The following is a 23806-nucleotide window of genomic DNA, read 5'->3' as shown; positions in this document are numbered from 1 at the left end:
ACAAATGAAACAAAAAAGGGGACCTTTCCTCTCTACGTCCCACCCTGACAAGGAGATTATATAAAGTATAAAGGAGAAAAGAGTATGGTGGAATGACACAGGACAGATGTAGATAGAAAAGTGGCGATCCCAAATAGGGAGGAATTTAGGAAGAAGATATATAGTATAATGTTTATGCAACTTGTATGAGACTAAATCTTCCCATGCAAGCAAAGCAGAAATGCATGAAGTGACTGTTCATTCAATGGAAATGAGGAATGTATATACAATGTGAATAGAAGAAAAAAATCTGGAGCTATTGTAAGGAAAATTTTGCAGAGTAAATATAATGTAAGGATTGGCATGGTTAGGTTAGGTTTGGGAAAAGATAGATTATACTATTACGGGACAATTTAGCGTATTTAGAAAGTGGAAGTGGATAAGTTATTAAACAGAACATATAATAAGAAGTAATGCGAGGTAGGGGAAAACATCAAAAGGGCCTTAATGAGAACCACATATCACAAGGGTGGTAGGACTAGAGAGTTGGTCGAGTGGTGCAATGCATGTAAGGGTTTTGCATACTACTGATGAGCCTCTTGTGTAGGATGTTGCAGAGGATGAATGTGGTAGTGTTTATGTTGTTCAAAGTTGGGTCCATCTCTGTTAAGGGAATGTTTATACAGTTTATATATATATATACATATATATATATATATATATATATATATATATATATATATATATATATATATATATATGTGTGTGTGTGTGTGTATATATATATATATATGTATATATATATATATATATATATATATATATATATATATATATATATATATATATATATATATATATATATATATACATATATATATATATACATATATATATATATATATATATATATATATATATATATATATATATATATATATATATATATATAATGTATATATATATATGTATATATATATATATATATATATATATATATATATATATATATATATATATATATATATATATATATATATATATATATATATATATATATATATATATTCTGAGTGAGTGTTTGTGTGTGAGAAAGAGAAAGAGAGAGAGAGAGAGAGAGAGAGAGAGAGAGAGAGAGAGAGAGAGAGAGAGAGAGAGAGAGAGAGAGAGAGAGAGAGAGAGAGAGAGGAGAGAGGGGGGGGCGGGTTAAAATAAATAAATTTGTCTTAATGTGAACATTCACTTTGATACTCGGATTAACTATGTGAATTTACCAAAAAATTCATTAATTTCCAAATTCACCCTTTTTGTTGGCAAGAACATAAGATTTTTTTTTTCATAACTATGCATATATTTTTATTGCCTCTTATTGATAAATAATCTCATAGATTGAAGTGAGGTTTTTAAATTATCAACGAAATATAGAAAAGCTATTCTTAGATGAGGTTTAAGGTAGTTTAAGTATCTATATAAATTTCTTCTTTATAAATAATGATAGGGAAGTATTACACAGCACAATAGCATTATCTATGTTAAATTTGATGCTGAATTATTGCAATATAAAAAATACTTAAAATATCCATTAATTAAATTCCACTTAGAAATAAAGTAAATGTCCAAATGATTAACAATAACGTTAAATTGTTTCAAAGCATATCATAAACATCTGAAATAGAAGAATATATCTTTTCTTACATGAAGTATCATTATTCAAATAAATTATATTGAATAAACTAATAAATTAAATAAAGATGGCATCAAATTATGAACAAAAGTAATGTGAAATCTGGTCTCACAAATAGAAAGAAGAAGAAGCTTCCTCTGCACAGTGTACAGTAGTGCCATTTATGGAGATTTTTTCCCTAGATTTGGGGATTTTGGATGTCTGATGGGGATATTTTGTACAAATTTCTATGAAGAAGAAACAAAGATGAGTAAACCTTTATACAGATGCAATTAGTTTGCTTGCTCTTATATCAAGTATAGTGAGTAATTCCTATATTAGTAAAACCTACATGATCAGAAGAAAATATATTTCTGAAAATAGGGATTTTTGCGTTGTTTTGGGGATTTTTTATCACGAGTTTGAGGTTTTTTTAGACAAACCCATCTGGCAACACTGACAGTTGTAAACAATGCTCGCCGAGTCTGCATTGTCAAGCATAGGAAGACCCATTTAATTAGTATTTTTGGCCATAAATTGGCATTATTAAGTGAATTATGGCCTGTTTAGCAGCTCTCAGGAAGTCATCTCTGGATATTTTAACTGGTCTTGCTAAATTTGAAAGCCTTTCTATTACAAGAGGATTAATTCGACCGGCCTTCCATAGTGTCACTGCTGGAAATCCTTTTCGGTAAGACAATTACGAGTCTATTTTTCGAAATTCAATTTGTAAAGTAAGATTAAATGGTATTATTATAGTTTTAAGATGGGTAATGTCCCTTTATTATTTAGGCTAAACTATAGTTTTACCTCACATTAAATTCCTGTCTAATATTGTGCTATTTCTACGGTTAAGTTTTGTAAGTCTTAGGGGGTTAATTAGGGATGAATATTAGCCTACGTAGTATCATTGATACAATGTATTAAACACCAAAGCCTTGTGTATGATGGTTATGAATATGGTAGTTTTAAGGGGTTGTAAAAGGGGCGTTAGTCCCCTGTTAGGTAATTAGGTAAGGACACGGCTTGTAGGTTAGGTTGGGGGTGGGGAAGTTTAGGTTATGTGGTGTACAGGTTTTACAGAAGAACGGAAGGGGTGTCTGCCGTTTATGGGGACAGGGATATCTTTCTTATTACTAGCCAAATCGTATTTCATTATGGGGTTGATGTTCTTTACAATTTTCTAACATACCATAATATGATGTTAATTTATTGTTTTGACTAATAACACAATTTACCTTTACCACGGCAATATTTTCTAAGTTCAGCATGGTCCGTACGCAAGTCACGGGTAGCTCCTGCTTAGTTTCCAACTTTCCCGATAGACAGAGCCCGTGTCATCCCAGTCTAAGAAACGTTCGGTTTTACAAATTAATACTGTCCCGTCAATCTACATATTTATTCCTTAGTTAAGTATGTAGTTTTTAAGGACACGTCATGTTTAGTGACATTTGATACTGCTGGGTTATTTATCATGAAATGTTATGTTAGAAAAAGGCCGTTACAATGCGTCGTACGCTGAAGCCACGGCCAACTTACTCAGTCGTAAAATTTCCCGCAATCATTGTTTCCTGCCTGATTATAATAACACCCGTTTGGCGGCGCTCGATTCGCATATCAGCTGGTCGCGCAAGCATGAACAGTTTTCGATGTTCGTACGTATGTTTTCGCTAATTCCAACAATTTTCATTTTAATCTCTTGTTAAGATTGTTATTTCTTTCGAAATCGTCTCAAAATTATGCCGAATACTATTTTGTTTTATATACAAACAAAGGTTAGGTTATCCAGCATCTAGTTAAGATATTTCGTCAGATAAAGCCAGTGTCAAACAAAGCAACCGAACTAACCCTTTCGTGGGCCGCGTGATTTCAAATTTTTAATCCCCCCCCCCCACATGACCCGAGATTGACCTACAGCCGACCCTTTCCAACTCTAACCGCCGTGATGGATAGACCTGTTCCGTATAGTTTCTCTGTGAGTGATATTTTCGAGTTTATCTCCCGTATTGATCAGATTGATGCAATTAAGACCCTCAGATATATACATCTACGTGATTTCACTCGTGTTACCCCCGAATTCTTTCACTATTTATTTCGAGAAGGCCTCTTAGGGGACTTTAGAGGTACATGTAAAAAGTGTAAAACAGGTGATGTGGCCCTCATGCGTGATGGCTGCAATGTGGGCAATGAAAAATCCAATTATTTCTGGAGGTGTAGGAACCGCAAGTGTCGCCGAAAGTTCACAATGCGGCATAAATCATTCTTTGAGTGAAGGACCAAGAACCGGAGGATTTTGGTTTTAGCGACTACGAAATTTAAGGTAAGCCTGAGTAACCTATAATATGATCATGTGGATAAGATATAATTTTGAGTGCTGCCCAAAGCTTCTTTTCTGTAGGAGAGAGACTTACGAAGGGGGTCCGGGGGCTTGCCCCCGGGTAGGGGTAGTGACCTGGGAACTACTAGGATTGGTTAGGTTTGGTTTGTGGGGTTTGTATGTTAGCAACAGTGTTTGGGGGGTCGCAGGGGGGCGTCAGCCCCCCCGTTTAGTTCACGATGAAGGTAAGGACATGGCTTGTAGGTCAGGTTAGGAGGGGAATTTTGGGTTAGTTGTCCATTTTTCTCGCACATTTCCAACATCCATGACCAGAGGGTTCCTAGTATGTAGATTGTTGGGACAAGCATTTACAAAACCAGTGAATTTAATATTTCATTCCGTGATCATTCCCGCGAAAAAGAGCAGATTTTCCTACTTAGTTTCCAACTTTCCCGATAGATAGAGCCCGTGTCATCCCAGTCTAAGAAACCTTCGGTTTTACAATTTAATACTGGTTTTACAATTTAATACTGTCCCGTCAATCTACATATTTACCCCTTCGTTAAGTTTGTAGTTTTTAAAGACACGTCATGTAATCATTCCCGTAAAAAGAGCAGATTTTGGACTTTTTTTTACTCGATTTCAAGAAACATTCAGTTTTACAATTTAATACTGTCCCGTCAATCTACATTATTTAACAAATCATTCCCGTAAAAAAGAGCCGATTTCGGACTTTTTTACCTCGATTTTCGGCCGGTCAAAGGGCTGTCCCCATAAACGGCAGAGGCTCCGAACGGAATAGAAAACGTGAAGATAATTCCCACTTGCTATGCATGCTGAAGAAACTGGCCACTCATATACAAAGGCTCCTACCAAACCATCTCGATACTTTGTATCGAAACTCAGAAAAATTCTTTTCCCCCATGTGTAACTAAACTTTGGGCGATTTTAGATCGACGAATACAGGTCGGCATATCAATATAAAGAAAGGAAGCTCAATCCTATTTTATTAAACAAGAAGATATGGCCTAACATAAAATATCTTTGCCTTGCTTTGCCTATGTAGGCGTGCCCTTACTGGAATTGCCTAACACCCAAATGTAACTCACCATTTATGCTACTAGAACCAGTTGGTGGGTATATAACGTCAACTAGTCTAAATTTACATATCACCTGTACTTATCTATGATGCCAATCTTGCCGTTTTTTTTTTTTATTCTCACATCTGATTATTTCTGAGTGGCACAGGGGTAAAGATATACTACTTAGGCTAGCCTACACTGAAAGTATATTGGCCAGATTTCCAAGTCTAACCTAAAGGCCTGAATGTAGAATTAAATACAAGAATGGATTCCAACCTAATGTAGGCCTTAGGGTTGTTATTGTGTCAGTGCCGTATGTATTGTTAGGGTCACTGCTGTGTTCTTTTAGTCCTTGAGTAATCCGTTTTTTTCTATACGTAATACAAACCTTCACCCTTTGATAGAAGTATGACCAGCGAATCTGAGATTGCCATTAAGCTTTCCCTTCACATTGACTTTGGACACAGTTATTGACTAATGTACTCATCCTTGGTTATGCTTTGGCTTACTTTGTGCTTTTCTTCTTTATTTTTTAAGATTATTTGTTTATAGGAGGCCCTCAAGTTACAAACGAGATCTGTTCTTACGACGCATCGTAATTCGATTTACGTCGTAAGTTGGATTTTATATCAGCCTCTGCATTATAATAGGAGTACTACGGAGTTAATCTCAGCGAAGGAAAGCTTCCCTTGAGTTACGAACAAGATCTGTTTTTACGATTCATCGTAATTCGGTTTACTTCGTAAATTGGTTTATGTCGGCCTCTGCATTATAATAGGTGTACTGCGGAGGAAAGCTTTCCTTTCCCGTGTTCCAGATTTTGTGTCGTTGAGCCAGCTTCTAGCCTGGCACAACTCCAATCTCATGTCCTTCTCTGTCTTCCTTACAAGCAGGGTGTAGGATGACACACCTCTGTGTCTTCTCAGAGATCTTGGGTTGCCATGCAGAGCACCAACGACTTTCCCGTGCCTAAAGGCCAAAGATGAAGATATCCAAGAACATCATTTCTTCTAATTCATGTACCTTCAGTTGTTCTGGTCAGTGGTGCTTGTCCTGAAAGGACTCTGGTATGACAGACAATCTTTGCTACTCACTAACCATGGGAGTTTTAACCACAGATACTTGAATAACTTCATTATGGACCAGCTGTAACTATTCAACAAGTCGTGTGGCGAACATAGCTCCCTCATGTGACAAATAGCATCTTGTCCAGGATAATGGTTTGACATATAAATCAAGGAGATGTAGAATATTTGGCCATTCGCCTCTATTTTTGGGGTGAAGAGGATGCTAGATATAAGCGAACCTCATGACCGAGTGACTTCTTTACAGACAAGTTTTTTATCGAAGTATCTCTCCCTATCCTCCCAGACAAGGGGGAGGATAGATGAAATGTTTGCAGCCCATTTCTCATAATATACATCCTGATACATATAGGTTCTTCTATCACTATCTACCAATCTCATGGTAGAGACCGAGTCTAACATATGTAACATCTTCATGCTCAGGTTGTTAGAAGGTTGAAACGAGTCACCACTTTTGTTCTTCTCCTAGACTAAAGTGCATTGACATTTCCAGTGTAAGTAAATTAGCCAGATTGATTTGAGGGACTTCCTCATAAGGATAAGTCTCCTGTTGAACATTAAGGGTTTGTATTCTGTATATGAACTAATCACAGATTTTAAAAGTAATAGGTGAATTTCCCAATCATACTAAGAGTGGCAAATGGAAGAGTAGTAGAAAGGGCATTAATGGATTATGTGTTGATAACTAAAAGAATGTTTGGAAGATTGAAGACGTGCACGTGTTTAGGGGTATGGCTAACGGTATGTCTGATCATTTTTTGGTGGAAGGAAAATTAGTTGTAGCAAAAGAGTGGTGGAATAGAGTAGGTGGATGTAAAAGGGAGCTAGTGAGGGTTGAAGAGCTAATAGAACCGGGGGTAAAAAGTAAATATCAGGAAAGGTTGAAAATGGCATATGACGAGGTGAGAGTAAGAGAAACTGGTAATTTAGAGGAGGAGTGGAAGTTAGCAAAAGAAAATTTTGTTGGGATTGCAAGTGATGTGTGTGGCAAGAAGGTTGTTGGAGGCAGCATGAGGAAGGGCAGTGAATGGTGGAATGAAGGAGTGAAGGTAAAAGTGGAAGAGAAAAAGAGGGCTTTTGAAGAATGGCTGTAGAGTAATAGTATAGAGAAGTATGAAAAATATAGAGAGAAAAAGGTGGAAGTAAAGCGCAAGGTACGTGAGGCAAAGAGGGCAGCAGACCTGAGGTGGGGTCAGGGACTGGGTCAGTCATATGAAGAGAATAAGAAGAAGTTTTGGAAAGAAGTGAAGAGAGTAAGAAAGGCCGGCGCAAGAATTGAAGAGACAGTGAAAGATGGAAATGGAAGGTTGTTAAAAGGAGAGGAGGCAAGGAAAAGGTGGGCGGAATATTTTGAAAGTTTGCTGAATGTTGAGGATGATAGGGAGGCAGATATAATTGCTGTTCCAGGTGTTGAGGTGCCAGTGATGGGAGATGAGAATGAGAGAGAGATTACAATAGAGGAAGTGAGGAGAGCACTAGATGAAACGAGAGTAGGAAAAGCATCTGGTATGGATGGTGTGAAAGCTGAGATGTTGAAGGAAGGGGGTGTGACTGTACTTGAATGGTTGGTGAGATTGTTTAATGTGTGTTTTGTGTTGTCAATGGTACCAGTAGATTGGGTCAGTGCATGTATTGTACCACTATATAAGGGTAAGGGAGATGTGCATGAGTGTTGTAATTCAAGAGGTATTAGTTTGTTGAGTGTAGTTGGAAAAGTGTATGGTAGAGTACTGATTAATAGGATTAAGGATAAAACAGAGAATGCAATCTTGGAAGTACAGGGTGGTTTTAGAAGAGGTAGGGGTTGTATGAATCAGATTTTTACAGTTAGGCAGATATGCGAGAAATATTTAGCAAAAGGTAAGGAGGTGTATGTTGCGTTTATGGATCTGGAGAAAGCATATGATAGAGTTGATAGGGAAGCAATGTGGAATGTGATGAGGTTATATGGAGTTGGTGGAAGGTTGTTGCAAGCAGTGAAAAGTTTCTACAAAGGTAGTAAAGCATGTGTTAGAATAGGAAATGAAGTGAGCGATTGGTTTCCGGTGAGAGTGGGGCTGAGACAGGGATGTGTGATGTCGCCGTGGTTGTTTAACTTGTATGTTGATGGAGTGGTGAGAGAGGTGAATGCTCGAGTGCTTGGACGAGGATTAAAACTGGTAGACGAGAATGATCATGAATGGGAGGTAAATCAGTTGTTGTTTGCTGATGATACTGTACTGGTAGCAGACACAGAAGAGAAGCTTGACCGACTAGTGACAGAATTTGGAAGGGTGTGTGAGAGAAGGAAGTTGAGAGTTAATGTGGGTAAGAGTAAGGTTATTAGATGTACGAGAAGGGAAGGTGGTGCAAGGTTGAATGTCATGTTGAATGGAGAGTTACTTGAGGAGGTGGATCAGTTTAAGTACTTGGGGTCTGTTGTTGCAGCAAATGGTGGAGTGGAAGCAGATGTACGTCAGAGAGTGAATGAAGGTTGCAAAGTGTTGGGGGCAGTTAAGGGAGTAGTAAAAAATAGAGGGTTGGGCATGAATGTAAAGAGAGTTCTATATGAGAAAGTGATTGTACCAACTGTGATGTATGGATCGGAGTTGTGGGGAATGAAAGTGATGGAGAGACAGAAATTGAATGTGTTTGAGATGAAGTGTCTGAGGAGTATGGCTGGTGTATCTCGATTAGATAGGGTTAGGAACGAAGTGGTGAGGGAGAGAACGGGTGTAAGAAATGAGTTAGCGGCTAGAGTGGATATGAATGTGTTGAGGTGGTTTGGCCATGTTGAGAGAATGGAAAATGGCTGTCTGCTAAAGAAGGTGATGAATGCAAGAGTTGATGGGAGAAGTACAAGAGGAAGGCCAAGGTTTGGGTGGATGGATGGTGTGAAGAAAGCTCTGGGTGATAGGAGGATAGATGTGAGAGAGGCAAGAGAGCGTGTTAGAATGAATGGCGAGCGATTGTGACGCAGTTCCGGTAGGCCCTGCTGCTTCCTCCGGTGCCTTAGATGACCGCGGAGGTAGCAGCAGTAGGGGACTCAGTAGTATGAAGCTTCATCTGTGGTGGAAATGTGGGAGGTTGGGCTGTGGCACCCTAGCAGTACCAGCTGAACTCGGCTGAGTCCCTGGTTAGGCTGGAGGAACGTAGAGAGTAGAGGTCCCGTTTTTTGTTTTGTTTCTTGTTGATGTCGGCTACCCCCCAAAATTGGGGGAAGTGCCTTTGGTATATGTATATGTATGTATGTACTAAGACCTTGATTACACTGCCTGCCTCAACCACCTCACATGTCCTAGGTCAATGTCGTCACACTACCTGGTTGGTGGGTAGGGTTAATTCACCGTCCGCTAGCTGCTACTACTACGTTAAACATTTAAATGACTGTTTTAGTCATGCTGAAGTTTAGTCATTTTCTTATTAAAGAGCTCAAATTCATATAGTTAAGCACAATACCAATTAATTATAAAATTTGTGATCTTTTTAATAACAAAATCCTTTAAAGGTCTAAAGGTCACTCATGAATGGCAGGGGCAATGGACAGTGAAATTACCAATCAAGCAGGATAATGCCCTAGAGACTAAACATATATACATATGATCAGTGTCCAAGCCCCCTCTCCACCCAAGCTAGGACCAATGAGGGTCAGACAATGGATGCTCTTGACTCAGCAGATAGACCTATAGGCTCTCCCAAACCACCCATCCTTAGCTCGCAAGGATTTTAAATACTGTACTTTAGTCCTTGCAAATTTATATTTTAATAAAGCCTTCCTGTAAGTTGGATTTCTCATCAAAGCTCCTTTTTATTGACTTCTATCGTTAAAACATTAGTTTCCATTCTCCCTCACCCCAATTGAATTAACCTCAGGATAATATATTCTGCTTATGCGTAGGTACTGTATTTTAAAAACAATACGCCATTTTAGGTACTTGCATATATTTTCAAACTAACTCACAGCTTAACTGTTGTCACTATAATTTTTTTCTCCTTTTTAGAAACACATTCGTTCAGCGAGCGGCGTGCATTCACACTTCCGTAAACCTCAGGAGCTTGTCTGAATTCTTCGACGACAAAAAAAACTGGGGCGAGTTTGAGGTTAAAGTCGGCCGATCTTGGAGACTTGAGGAGCTAAGAATTAAGAGCAATGAGGATCTTCACAAGCTTTGGTGAGTTGATAAATGTACTGTAAATAGGTGATTAGAAATAAGGTATAGAATTGGAAATGCTTGGGTTTAAATTATCATGTTATTTAAGTTATAGAGGTGTTATTTGTTCCTTCGTGAATACAGATCATCATTCTTTGATAGGAGTTAAGATTCGGTAGAGTTGAAAAGGGGCGTTTAAGATTTTAACATTCTCGCTTTGAGTTTGGCCGCAGCTCAGTACAAGCGTATACTACTGCTCTGTTGCTTCATAATCTTGCTTCGTGCCGACTCAAATACAAAGCCTTGCCCTTTACATAGGAATAGATATCAATGTAACTGGAGTACTCGTCAGTTAAACTTTTATAACTGCTGTATAATGAGGTGTAAACAAGGGGCCGGGAGTGGGAAAGAACTTCTCCCCTGCTTGCCCATTGCGCATTCACTCTGATTTCAGCCTTCAGTGAGAATAGACATTCTTCCACTGGTTGGTGTGTTTCATTAATTACTTTTCTATTTTTATTTCCATGTTATTTTTTATTGTTTTCTGCCCAAAGGGGCTTTTCGTTCCCCCTTACTTGTCCTTGCAGTGTCTGAACTAGCACATGGTTTCCTGGCAGATTGGTTGGCCTCTGGTACACTGAATAAGAGCATGGCTATGGCGACCCACCAGGCAGTCTCCTAGGTGGACTACTGTGGGGTCCCTCACCAACACAGGATCTCAAGGACCCCAACAAGCAAATGGTTGATGCTGCATGTCGTTCATCAGCTCTCCCCTTCCATTGATTCCTCTACCAACGATGTCATCGTCCTTTCGTCAGGGATCGACAAAGGGCCTCGCCCCTTGGGCAGTAATCCAAACCATGCTAGAGAAGGTCGCTCTCCAGGAGGTCGACGATAGGTTCCCAGTCTTTTTCACTCGACTCTTTCTTGTCGAGGTTTTTGGAGACTGGAAACCAATCATGGACCTCTCGACATTCAACGAGTTTGTTCTGCAGACTCCATTCAAAATGGAGACTGAAGGCAATCAGGCCCTTGGACTCCATGGTGATAGTAGATCTGAAAAATGCATGCGGTACATACAGTACATCCCACCTCCAGAAAGTACCTCCGGTTCGTTATAGTGAACATGGTGTATCAGTTCAAGGTTCAATGCTTCACTCTATTGACTGCACGTCAAGTCATCACCAAAGTTTTCACTTTGGTATCAGCCCGGGATCCGTCTATTATGTTATTTAAAACATTGACTGATATTGGTGGACTCAGTGAAAACCCTTCTTCACTGGGACAGATTTCACTCATTTTGCCATGATTTGGGTAATTAGAATGGTACCCAGACACTAGTTTTGTTGACAGAGACTGAGAGAATTGCCTCCACTCCCAAGTGGGCCATCTTCTGTGGTTAGTGTCCTAAAAGGGGTGTCTCTCCTCTCAGAGCCTCTACACCTTTGATAGTCAAATTTTTGCTTTGTCTCCGAGAGGAAAAGCTATGCTCGGTATCAATAGTGAATGGCTATTGCTCAGTCTTGAGCTAGTGGACTGATAGGAATTTATATTTCTTTCTCAGTAGAAGTGTCTACTAAGCTTTGAACAGTTCTGCCCTCTGTTGGAGGTGAGACCACCACCCTGGGACTTGACCAAGGTTTTCCGTTCCTTGAAATGTGCTTCCTACAAACCATTGAGGTTAGCTACAGATAGGAACCTTACTCTCAAAACGGTTTTCTTGATTGCTCTCGCCTCAGCCAAGAGATTCAATGAGCTGCATGGTCTCCCCTCTGACGTCTCATTCAAAGAGAGAGGGCCAGGTCTCGTTCTTCTTCGTCCCTGAATTCGTTGCTAAGACCCAGAATCCGTCGGTGCTTGATTCCTGGTTCACTTCTTTTCAGATCTCAAGACTTAAAGATTTAACTGATGATCCTGCTAAGTTGCTTTTGTGGCCTGTGAGAGCGCTGAGGCGCTATCTCAAGCGAACGCGCACAACTTGTTCCCAGATACAACCAACATCTCTTTGTAAGTACTGGGAAAGTGAAGAAGGTGACCAGAAATACTATTTCTACATGGATGAGAGAGGTTATCAACCGGACAGTTACACCCTTGTCACCTTCCTCTCCAAGCGGGATGTTGAGTCAAAGCATATGACATTGGGAATCGGTACGACCCTTGCGTTCAGAATGAATCTCTCTGTGGCGCAGGTACTGCAAGCGGGCATCTAGAAATGCCCCCTACCTGTAGAACTCAATCCACAGGTCCCTGGATACGTTTTTGTCAGGACCTGTTGTAGTTACAGAGCAGGTGGTATAGCTACCTTAGCTCCTCTCAGGATCATTAGCAACATATCAAGAACAGAGGTTATATGTTAGTCTGGGGTAAAGTAAGAATGACAGACAGACTTTTTCGTTTCCTTCATTTCTCCTGGGGCACAGCATTTGATAACCCTGTCACCTAGATCCGTTTTGTCTGCAGGTAATCCCCACTCAGCTTGTAGCTGTTCTATGTTATGATATAGAAGTGTCATCCCCATACTCCTGGTGAGGGGGATTTTGATGTAACTAGGTAAACCCATCAATATATGACCCAAAAGAATTTCAAAACCCTAATGTTCATCATCAAGTACGGGGTGTTCGATGTCGAACGGCCGTGGCCCTCTGCACAAAACTTCTCCATTCATTCCGGTCTTGAGCCTTCCTTTCCAACTCCACCAACGTTAGCCCGCACATCTCCTTGATATTGTCACTCAATCTAGTTTTAGGCCTTCCTCTCGTTCTTGTACCATAGACTGATCCAATTAGTAGCGTTCTTTCCAGAGTATTGTGTTTCCGAACCTGGTGTCCAATAAAAGTTAGTTTTCTTTCATCCAAAATGTCAAGTAATCTTTTTTCGATATTGATCTTTTGTAGAACTTCCACGTTAGTCTTTTTCTCAATCCAGCTTATCCTAAGGACTCTTCAGTAACACCATAGTTCAAAACTTTCTAATCTTTTCCGATCTGTAGCTTTTAAAACCCAACATTCTGAGCCGTATGATGCGATGGGGAAAACAAGTGATTTGAGAAGCCGCTTCTTTGTGTTTAGAGTGATATGTCTGTCTTTCCACACATTGCTTAGTGCGATGGTTGCATTCTTTGCAATACCAATTCTTCTTTTGATCTCTTGGGAGTCGTCTCCATTATTGGTGAAAGTTGCTCCGAGGTAAGTAAATTCAGTGACATTATCTAGGGCAACTCCGTCTAGTAGGATTTCTTGATCAGACGGGGCTTTTTGACACTTCATGACCTTTGTTTTCTTAGCATTTATGTACAGTCCCACTTTTTCACTCTCAGCTTTTACTTTTGATACTAATGTTTGGAGGTCTTCCATACTTACAGCGATTAAAACCACATCGTCGGCATATCTGAGATTAGTGATCTTTTGTCCTCCAACAGTTATGCCTCCTTCGTAGTCTTCAAGCGCATTTCTCATTATGGTTTCCGAGTAGATGTTAAAGAGGTGGGGAGAAACAATGCATCCTTGTCTGACACCTTGTCCGATGTTAAACCAATCCGTTAGGCCATAAGATGTTCGCACTGCTGCTTTCTGTTGATTGTATAGTGCTTTCAGAAGTGAGATGACATGAGGTGGAAAACCCATAGAGTACATGTCGTTCCATAACACAGTTATTCTGCACACTACCCTTCGTTGCAAGGGCCGTGGACCCGCTGGTATAGTTAAACTATTGGTACACGAGGTGTAAGGATCCTACACTCTGTCGGCATCATAGCACAGTAGTGTGGGCGTCCCAGAATGAGTTCCAAGCCAGTTAGACTCGGGTCTTCCACCTACCTAAAGATGAGCCTCCTTTGTAAAGAACGAAGGTTTGTATGGGTACCGGAACAAATGACAAATTTTGAAGTAATTTGTATTTTTCATACGACACAAACTTTCCTGCCATCACCAATGCCCTCGTAAGTTCCAGCTGCAATCAAAGTGGTTTGGCAGTGGGCCAGTGTTTCCCACTTCCGATTGGTAAAATCGGTTGTTTAAACCTCGCTTTAAAATTTCAATGGCGGTATACTCCATCTTTGCTGTTATCTCTCCTATTTAAGGACAAAGGTTTGATTAGTTAAGAAAAATACAATTGACTTCATATTTTTAATTTTCATGTGATATCATTACAACTCTACAATATTTCTTTTTACTTGTATTAAAGTTGAAATCCTTCTTATTGTACTGTTATCTTTTTTATTGCATTAGAAATTTGCTTAAGAAGGTTAGGAAATTATATGAGTAGTTTCAGAATTATATTCCTCCTTTTGATTGATGAAAATTTGTTTTTTTTATACTAAAGAATCATGTTGGAAGACTAAAAAATGAGTCATGCACACTGGACATACAATATCTCTAATTTTTCCACTTTAAAAGTACAATACTTTGTGTCCATATATTTTTCACTCATTTTTTTACCGACTTACATTTTCAAACATTTTTACTTACCCATACGGTAATCTCTTAGTTCATTTGTATGTTGGTTAGTTTTACATTTCTTAAACCCATCTTCATTTTATTTTATTTAACCCTTTAACCCCCAAAGGACGTACTGGTACATTTCACAAAACCCATCCCTTTACCCCCATGGACGTACCGGTACGTCCTTGCAAAAAAATGCTATAAAAAATTTTTTTTTCATATTTTTGATAATTTTTTGAAAAAATTCAGGCATTTTCCAAGAGAATGAGAACAACCTGACCTCTCTATGACAAAAATTAAGGCTGTTAGAGCAATTTAAAAAAAATATACTGCAAAATGTGCTGGGAAAAAAATAACCCCCTGGTGGTTAAGGGTTGGAAATTTCCAAAGAGCCTGGGGATAAAAGGGTTAACATACACTCTTGTTCTCTAAACTTGAAGACTTACGTATCGTTGTAGTTTGCCGATTAATTTAGGTGTGTGATTTAATAACCTCTACCTTCATTTACCCTTCAGGTACGTACTCTTGAAAGAGAAAAACATGCTTCTTACAATGGAACACGCATGCAAGGTGGAATACAGAATTTTTCCAAATCCAGAGAGAATAGACAAGGTAAGATATAGCTGTTACTCTCTCTTGTTCTTATTATTCAAGATCTTGAGCACTACGTAAACTATTAGAATTTATTCCGCCGTGTTAGGCATGGCACCGCGTTGAAGATTTTGTTTATAATATTGTCATGAAAAATATTTCTTCCAAACTCATATAGTTCAGGAAAACACCCATTAGATATCAACATCATTCATTGTTTGAAGAGTTTTATCATAATTAATTTTGTTATACCAGTCATTTCTATTGGGTAATAGGTTAATATAAGAATAAACCTATTGTTTGTTTTCTGTTTTCCACTAAGAAGTGAGCTGTCCGCAGCCCCTAAATGACAACTGTGGTTTTGGGCTACAATATTCTTGAATATCTTAGCAATACCAACCGAAGTCGGTTGAGTCCCTCGTCAGGCTGGGAGGAGTGTAGAGAGGAAAGGTCCCCTTTATTTTCATTTGTTTGTATGTCGGCTACCCTTCAAAGTTGAGAGAAGTGCCTTGGTATATGTATGTTTCTTAAATTTTCCAAAAGCTGAATACAAGATCATGATAATATGTGATAGATTTTGTGGTTCACTATTCGTTACATCGATGAGCCCTCGATTCTAATTGCTACAGGTGTGTTTCCTTGGATTATCCCACTTAGCAACTGTTAGTTATCTGAAGGTCATTTTCAAGTCAGTAGTATGTAATAAAAACAAAAATGAAGGTTCCAGAACATTACTATGTAGTTCAACAAACTTGACATGTCAAGGAGTTACTACAGAACACCATCAGTAACTCTGGCTCTATTTGCTTGAAATAATATGAAAGAGGTCACGTTACGCTCCCGTTTACAAATTCATTGTTGATATTGCAAGTAGGATGTAGTTTTAAAATCAATTCTGGAATCATTTCCATTGTCAAGGCTTTTTTAGATGTCATTCTTTAAAGCTGAAATATTATGATTAATTAACCGTATCAATTTTCAATCGATAAACAAGTGTTCTGTTTTACAAACAGAGAAAATTCCTATACATCTTAATAAAATTTTATTGAGGATTAGTTTACCTGTCATCTTTGTAAAAACATTTGGTAAAATCCCGTATGCTTTATCACACCCTAAACTCATCTGACCTCCAAAATGCTAAGGCGTACGGAAGCTCTGATTTGTCTATATGTGGTTGATAGTTTCCCGCCAAAAGAACGTCAAGTTAGGATCAGTAGCTGTAAATTATCTATAAAGAAGGAGGTTTTCAATTCTAATCCCAAAAGGCGTGATAGATAAATCTTTTGCGGTTTGGTTTGTACATTTTTATTAGTACATAAAAAGGGGGCCATTTCAAGCGACCGAATTCTTCCAAAGGGAATTTCAAATGTCTCCCTTTAGAACTAACTTTGTTGTTAACGTCACGTTTTGCTTGTAGATTTTAATCCTCCATTTTAACATAATTCTGGTTAAAATAAACATTCAGGGGTTGGCACCTTATATAAGATTTCAGTGAATGAAAATAAATATTTGTGGGGTGATATCCAGAATTATTGGAGGGGACTTCAAATGTATGTAAGGGACATCAGGATAATGAACAAGCTCCTTTATTAAGCTTGGTGTTACTCTGTATCTTTTTCCACAGTTCGTATATTTAACAAAAATCAATTCACATTCTGATCGAGCACATCAATTATCAGTTATGGTAACGTTGAATTATCTTGAAAATGTTAAAGTCACAAACTACAAATTGAATTAAAGTTGAAATTTTTCTAAGTGCTTCTTGATGGTATAACAAAAATTACAAAGTTCCAGGGTCTGGCTACTGAGATGGACGCAGAGGGAAGGTAGACAGTTAAAATATACTACTGCACCAAGGAAGTTTGCAAGGCCTGGATCGGCCTCAGACGACGGGACGATATTCTCTAGCTCTACTGAATCTCTTCTGATTTTTTGGCCATACTTTCTCCTCCTGTGTGGCAGGACCCAGATGGGGTACCATGGGTGTCCACTGGGGTTTAGGTAGAGAAGGTGGTGGTCCCCGTTCTGCTATCATTTGCACTTCCGTTTGCTGTCTCATCTCCGTAGCCAAGACCAGTGGGAAAAGGATATGACTCAGCAATATGACAGATCAGCAACACGTACTTGTTGCGGACCAAACAATTCAGAGCTTCCAAGGCACAGATCAAGTTTTCTGCCTGCATTCGTCTCATTATTATTTGCTTTCTATTTTTAACTTACCTTCTGTGACATTTGAGATTTATGAATATTGAAAGACTACCGTACAGTATCTATATTAGATCAGTTTTTCACTAAATAGGTTAACTACGTAATCCATAAAAGTTCATTGGGAGATACTTTTTGAAAAAAAAAATTATCTAGAATATTCTCTAATAACAGAACAAGAAATGTTCAGTGAGGATTTATTGCATACGTGATAGAATTTGTTTTATTACCTCCGCCTACGAAGTTGGAAGGAGGTTATGTTTTTGCCCCTGGTTGTGTTTGTTTGTTTGTGAACAACTTCTTGGCCACAATTTTGATCATAGAATAATGAAACTTGTGTGATTATCTGTTACGTTAAAAACTAGAAATGATTAAATTTTGGAAGGTCAAGGTCACTGTCAAGCAAAATCTCCAATTCACGTAATCAGCCATAAGTTTGGACATGGTTGTCACAGAGACTTCAAACTTGCTTCATATTAGTGTATGAAAATCCACGCTAATTATTACATGTTAAGGTCATGGTCGAGAAATAAGCTGCCGCGTCGGAGGTCTGCACTCTACTGAGTGCCCCTCTAGTTTGCAATGCTTTCATAAAAATAATTTTCAGGGTTCATTCATTAATTCATTATTAATTTTATTGGACCTATGCCTAGTTCATTCGGTATGAGACTTGTTTTGCCTGTTTCTTTGTAGTATTTTTTTATGTATTTTACCTTTCTTTATGTAGGACTAATTTATTAACTTCTCTCAATATAAATATATTTCCTTTAATTTGTAAAGTACTGTATTGGAGATCAAGTTTTCAAAAATATTTGAAAACTATTTATTGCTTATCTTTTTTCCAAGGTGGAGGAGAGTATGAGTAACCTGGAAACTGTCGTCCGCGAGAGGAATAGGGCGTACTGGCTTCTCGAGACGGGAGAAACGGGCGAGCGTCCGTGTGGCCGAGTGGTGGATCCCTTGGGTAAGTGTTTCTACGAGAGCTTGATTTATTTTCCTCTCTTAAATCTTGAAGATTTTGGCAAGAAGAATGTGGCGTGTTATAGATAGATGTACATTCTTCCATTTTTTTATAGTATACAATTAAGATTGATATAACCAGAATGGAAATATGATGTTACGACAGTGATGTACGTCGTGGACATACAGATTTTGCGTTGATGGCAGGTTAGCCCTTGAATAGTGTTGTAGTTGAACTATTTGATACAAAGCCCAGTCTAAGCAAATGTAGAGCCCCATAAGGTTTAGTTAAATTTCCTAAACCTCCATAAGTATCCTCTTATTTAGGCTTGTGGTAGCCTACTAGTTATGTCCCTCCCTGGCAATCTGCTGGACTGGGGTTCGAGATCTGCTCAAGCTCAGTAGTTTCTAGTAGTGTCTATAACCTCACCACCCTTGTGAGCTAAGAATGACCGGGTTTGGGGGAGCCTATTGCCTGGCCCTCCTTGGTCCTAGTTTGGGTTGAGAGGGGCTTAGGCACTGATCATGTGTGTATATGGTTATGCTTCAGGGCATCACCATTGCCCCTTGCCTTTGCCATTCATGAGCAATCCTTAAACCTTTATACTTTGTAGATCCTAGGTTGCTGCTAGTTAATCTGAAAAGCAGTGAACTGGCTAACCATGGGTGGTTCAACCTTTAAAGAACCGCTGATGAGCTCGTTGGATTTTATTTGTTTTTTATTGGGGGGGGGGCTTGTTGTTATTTAGGTACACTTGGCCTGTAAATAGGGACTTTACATTTAGATACCATATCCTTATGGAGTTACGGTAGGTCCTCCCAGGACAGCCTGCTAGTCCCCTGGTTAGGGACGTAGCCTAACACTTTACATCCTCATTCTCAGGTTGTTAGGAGGTTTACATGAGTCATGACGTTTGCTCTTCTCCAAGATCCAAGTGCTTTGATATTTTCTGGGTTAGTAAAACCAGCCAGATTAGCTTTACGGACTTCTCCCTTCCTAAGAATGAGTCTCCTATTAATGGTTAAAGTTTTGAGTACATGTAGGAACAAATTTTAAAAGTAATTTGTATTTTTCCTAACAAACAAACCTGAGACTTTTCAGTTACACTACCAGCCTCAAGCACCCTGCAAGTCTTAAGTCAAGGTCAAAGAGGTGCCGCCCCTTCTTCAGAATTGCACCACTTCTTCTTCTTCTTTGTCTACATCTTTTCCCACCTTTATGTAGGGTCAATGTTTCTGGCCAGCGTTCTCCATCTACCTCTGTCCCACAATCTCCATATTGGTTTTGGCTACAGAATTACACCACTAAAAATATGAATATGAAAGCAATAAAGAATTTAAAACACTGTTACTCTACTGTGGGGTATACCCATCACTCCCCAATTACTACTGCTATACCTCGTTAAAAATTAAGATGGCTGATCCAGCTTCCCTAAAGTCAATCTCCTGTTAGATGTCTAAGATTTGTATTCTTAGAAAAAATACAAATTGTCCTTAAGATATGTAATATCACTGTGTTTCCATTAACCCTTTTACCCCCAAAGGACGTACTGGTACGTTTCACAAAAGCCATCCCTTTACCCCCATGGACGTACCGGTACGTCCTTGCAAAAAAATGCTATAAAATTTTTTTTTTCATATTTTTGATAATTCAGGCATTTTCCAAGAGAATGAGACCAACCTGACCTCTCTATGACAAAAATTAAGGCTGTTAGAGCAATTAAAAAAAAAATATACTACAAAATGTGCTGGGAAAAAAATAACCCCCTGGGGGTTAAGGGTTGGAAATTTCCAAAAAGCCTGGGGGTAAAAGGGGATAAGATATGTAATATCACTGTGTTTCCATTAACTTTAAACTGAATGTTTCACAGCAACCACTGGTAATCAAAATTGTAAATTGTCATATTTTAACTAATATGTCACTCTTGACTTTTCAGGCAGAGATCAAAATATAATATTAGAATGAAAAATTCCTTTCATTGATACTGTACAGTTTAACCCTTTATCTCTTGTTCAGGTCGGGAAAGCATCATGCAGTACGCGGAGTATTTTATCCCAAAGTTCATGAACAACGCAGCCAATAAGAAAATGCCGCACAGAGGATCGGCTGTACATCGATTCCGCAAATTGATGAGGGAGAAGGCGTATCTTGAGAAGAAAAAATATTACAAGTAAGTTGTCTTAGGCTTTTATATAAGTAAAAGTTTGTTTTTTAAGTTGTCTTAGGCTTTTATATAAGTAAAAGTTTGTTTTTTAAGTTGTCTTAGGCTTTTATATAAGTAAAAGTTTGTTTTTTAAGTTGTCTTAGGCTTTTATATAAGTAAAAGTTTGTTTTTTAAGTTGTCTTAGGCTTTTATATAAGTAAAAGTTTGTTTTTTAAGTTGTCTTAGGCTTTTATATAAGTAAAAGTTTGTTTTTTTAAGTTGTCTTAGGCTTTTATATAAGTAAAGGTTTGTTTTTTAAGTTGTCTTAGGCTTTTATATAAGTAAAAGTTTGTTTTTTAAGTTGTCTTAGGCTTTTATATAAGTAAAGGTTTGTTTTTTTAAGTTGTCTTAGGCTTTTATATAAGTAAAGGTTTGTTTTTTAAGTTGTCTTAGGCTTTTATATAAGTAAAGGTTTGTTTTTTTAAGTTGTCTTAGGCTTTTATATAAGTAAAGGTTTGTTTTTTAAGTTGTCTTAGGCTTTTATATAAGTAAAGGTTTGTTTTTTGGAGTTAATGTTTTGTGAGGCCTTCATAGACTTTCCTGTAAAAGGCTAGAACAGAGAATTCCATACGACATAAATACCAAAGAGATAATGTCTTCCCTGCTCCAGGGCCGGTGTATCAAACGTGCAAAGCACAGACTCAGTCTGTATAAGAGATATCTTCTAGTTCAGGTGCTATTGAACATGAAATAACACACCCACTGGGTCACACGTCGTTACCATGTCCTCGCCTAGAACCCCCATCTAATTTCTTGTCATCGAACCATCAACATCATTCCTCGTTTCGTCGGCATCAATGACCTTAGATGTCAGGATGCCTGAAAACCTTAAATCAATCAATCAATCCTCGTTTCATCTTCCTGAAATTAAGAAATCATCAAATATACCTGAGTAACAGGAATCACGTTATAATCAGTTGACCTTAGTCTCAATTCCATTAACCTAGTAACTTAATTTATTGTTAATTTTGCCGTCGATAGCTTATTTTGTTTTTAGCTTGCTTTTGATTTGTACGCTGTTATTAGCCTCTCTCCGGCTTTCTCGACAACATGGAGGGGCGTAGTTTGTTTCATTCCTCCTTTTTCAGTGTTGAAATTTTATATCACTTTACAATTAAAAAATAATTTTATAATTCCTCGTTATATATTTCATCTTGCATTGCTTAGCAATTTCTTGTTTTCATAATTTTAGCTAAACTTAATGATATTTATTTAATTACCGGGATAAATCGTATTTTCACTGTCTTTCAAGATTAGCTTGTGAATGTTATAGACGGATCATTATGAAACTAAACAAAAGCTTTAGCCTGGCGTTGTTACCTCCGCCAACGAAGTTGGAAGGCGGTTATGTTTCGTCCCTGTTTGTGTGTTTGTGAACAGTTTCTTGGCCACAATTTAATCGTAGAGTAATTGAACTTGCAGGAATTAACCGTTATGTAAAAAGGTAGAAATGATTAAATTTACGAAGGTCACGGTCACGTTCAAGCAAAGTGTCCAATTCACGTAATCAACCTTAAGTTTGGACATCGTTGCCACAGAGACTTCAAACTTGATACATATTTGAGTGTATGAAAATCCACACCAATTAATACATGTCAAGGTCAAGGTTGAGAAATATGCTGCCGCGGCAGAGGTCTGCGCTCTACTGGGTGCCCCTCTAGTTGCTGACCTGTAATTATACGTGGGCTATAGTCTGTTCAGGATAGGGCTGTTATGGTCATTTACCTCTTGCCATGTTGCCGAATCAAACTTCGAACCTCTCTCTCTCTCTCTCTCTCTCTCTCTCTCTCTCTCTCTCTCTCTCTCTCTCTCTCTCTCTCTCTCTCTTTGTTATTTGAAAGTGATGCATATATTCTGTATACAGTAAAGGAAGCTACGTAGAGCAATAGATGTTCATTTTTAAAATTATAACAGTGATTTGTTCAGCTTTTATGAGACATAGCACGTATTTTCCCATACTGCCACATTGTGGTGGTGGAGGACAGAGTACGGGGGACATCTCTAAATGAAATGTGTCCAGATTTTCACCTCGCCTGGGTGGTGTGAAAAAAAAGTTGAAAATGAATAATGAATGAAATATTACATAAATATAATATATATAAAGAGAGAGAAAGAAGGAGGATTGTGGGTTAGGTAGGGAGATGTTAATCTGGTTATTAGAAAAAACTTAGAGAGAAAGAGGATTGTGGTTAGGTAGGTAGGTAGCTTTCAATCTGATAATTAGCAGTATATCTGGTATTGCGGCACACAGAAATTCCAGAATCTGTCACACTTTGAACCGTAGTAGGTTGGCCAGGGGACCAGCCACCCGATGAGATACTACTGCTAGAGAGTTATTGGGTCCTTTGACTGGCCAGGCAATAGGCTACTATATTGGATCCCTCTCTCTGGCTACGGCTCATTCTGTCTTTGCCTATACATGCATCGAATAGTTTGGCCTATTCTTTACATATTCTCCTCTGGCCTCATACGCCTGACAGCAATGAGATTACCAAACAGATCTTCTTTGCTCAAGGGGTTAACTACTGCAATGTAATTGTTCAGTGGCTACTTCCTCCTGGTAAGGGTAGAAGAGACTCTTTAGCTATGGTAAGCAGCTCTTCTAGGAGGACACTCCTAAATCAAACCATTGTTCTCTGTCTTTGGTAGTGCCATAGCCTCTGTACCATGGTCTTTCACTGTCTTGTATTAGAGTCCTCTTTCTTGAAGGTACACTCAAGAATGCTGTTCCGTCTTATTTCTCTCCTTGTTTTTTTTAAAAGCTTTTATAGTTTATATATGAAAGACCTAATTTAATGTTGCTACTGTTCTTAAAATTTTGTTTGTTCCGTAACTGAAATACAAACCTTAGCTATTTAATCTGGTTATTACTTTCGGCGTAGCTGAAATGACGACCCAATAGAATTTTAACGAGGGTTTACCACCCCCATCGCTAGTTAGCGGGGGTTAGGGAGGGGTAGCTTGCCACCCCCCCCCCCCCCCACCCCCCCTCACACACCTGTGTGCTGAGCTCACTTTTACTTTGGCTCGGGTGGTAAGCGGACGTGTCCGCTTTCACCCTCGCTTTTTTGACAGCCATTTATGCTTTTTGTCTTTTTACTTAATTTTTCTTCTTCTTCTTATTATTATTATTATTATTATTATTATTATT

The 23806-nt window shown here is 38.4% G+C and overlaps 1 protein-coding gene across 1 annotated transcript in view; it reads left to right on the top strand.

Moving 5' to 3' along the window:
- The first annotated feature begins 2098 nt into the window (after positions 1-2098).
- The window catches only part of mRpL47 (mitochondrial ribosomal protein L47), a 35113-nt gene continuing 13405 nt past the window's right edge, over positions 2099-23806 (top strand). Inside the window, exons 1-5 of the mRNA XM_068367787.1 lie at positions 2099-2333; positions 10107-10277; positions 15211-15307; positions 18338-18455; positions 20469-20622. Coding sequence (XP_068223888.1) covers positions 2200-2333; positions 10107-10277; positions 15211-15307; positions 18338-18455; positions 20469-20622 — 674 coding nt within the window. The 5' untranslated portion in view covers positions 2099-2199. The remainder of the gene's footprint in view (positions 2334-10106; positions 10278-15210; positions 15308-18337; positions 18456-20468; positions 20623-23806) is intronic.

The sequence above is a fragment of the Palaemon carinicauda genome, unplaced genomic scaffold (assembly GCF_036898095.1).
Source record: "Palaemon carinicauda isolate YSFRI2023 unplaced genomic scaffold, ASM3689809v2 scaffold114, whole genome shotgun sequence".
Classification (NCBI taxonomy): Eukaryota; Metazoa; Arthropoda; class Malacostraca; order Decapoda; family Palaemonidae; genus Palaemon; species Palaemon carinicauda.
Note: the sequence above shows the minus strand (reverse complement) of the source record. Positions and strands in the feature narration are given on the sequence as shown.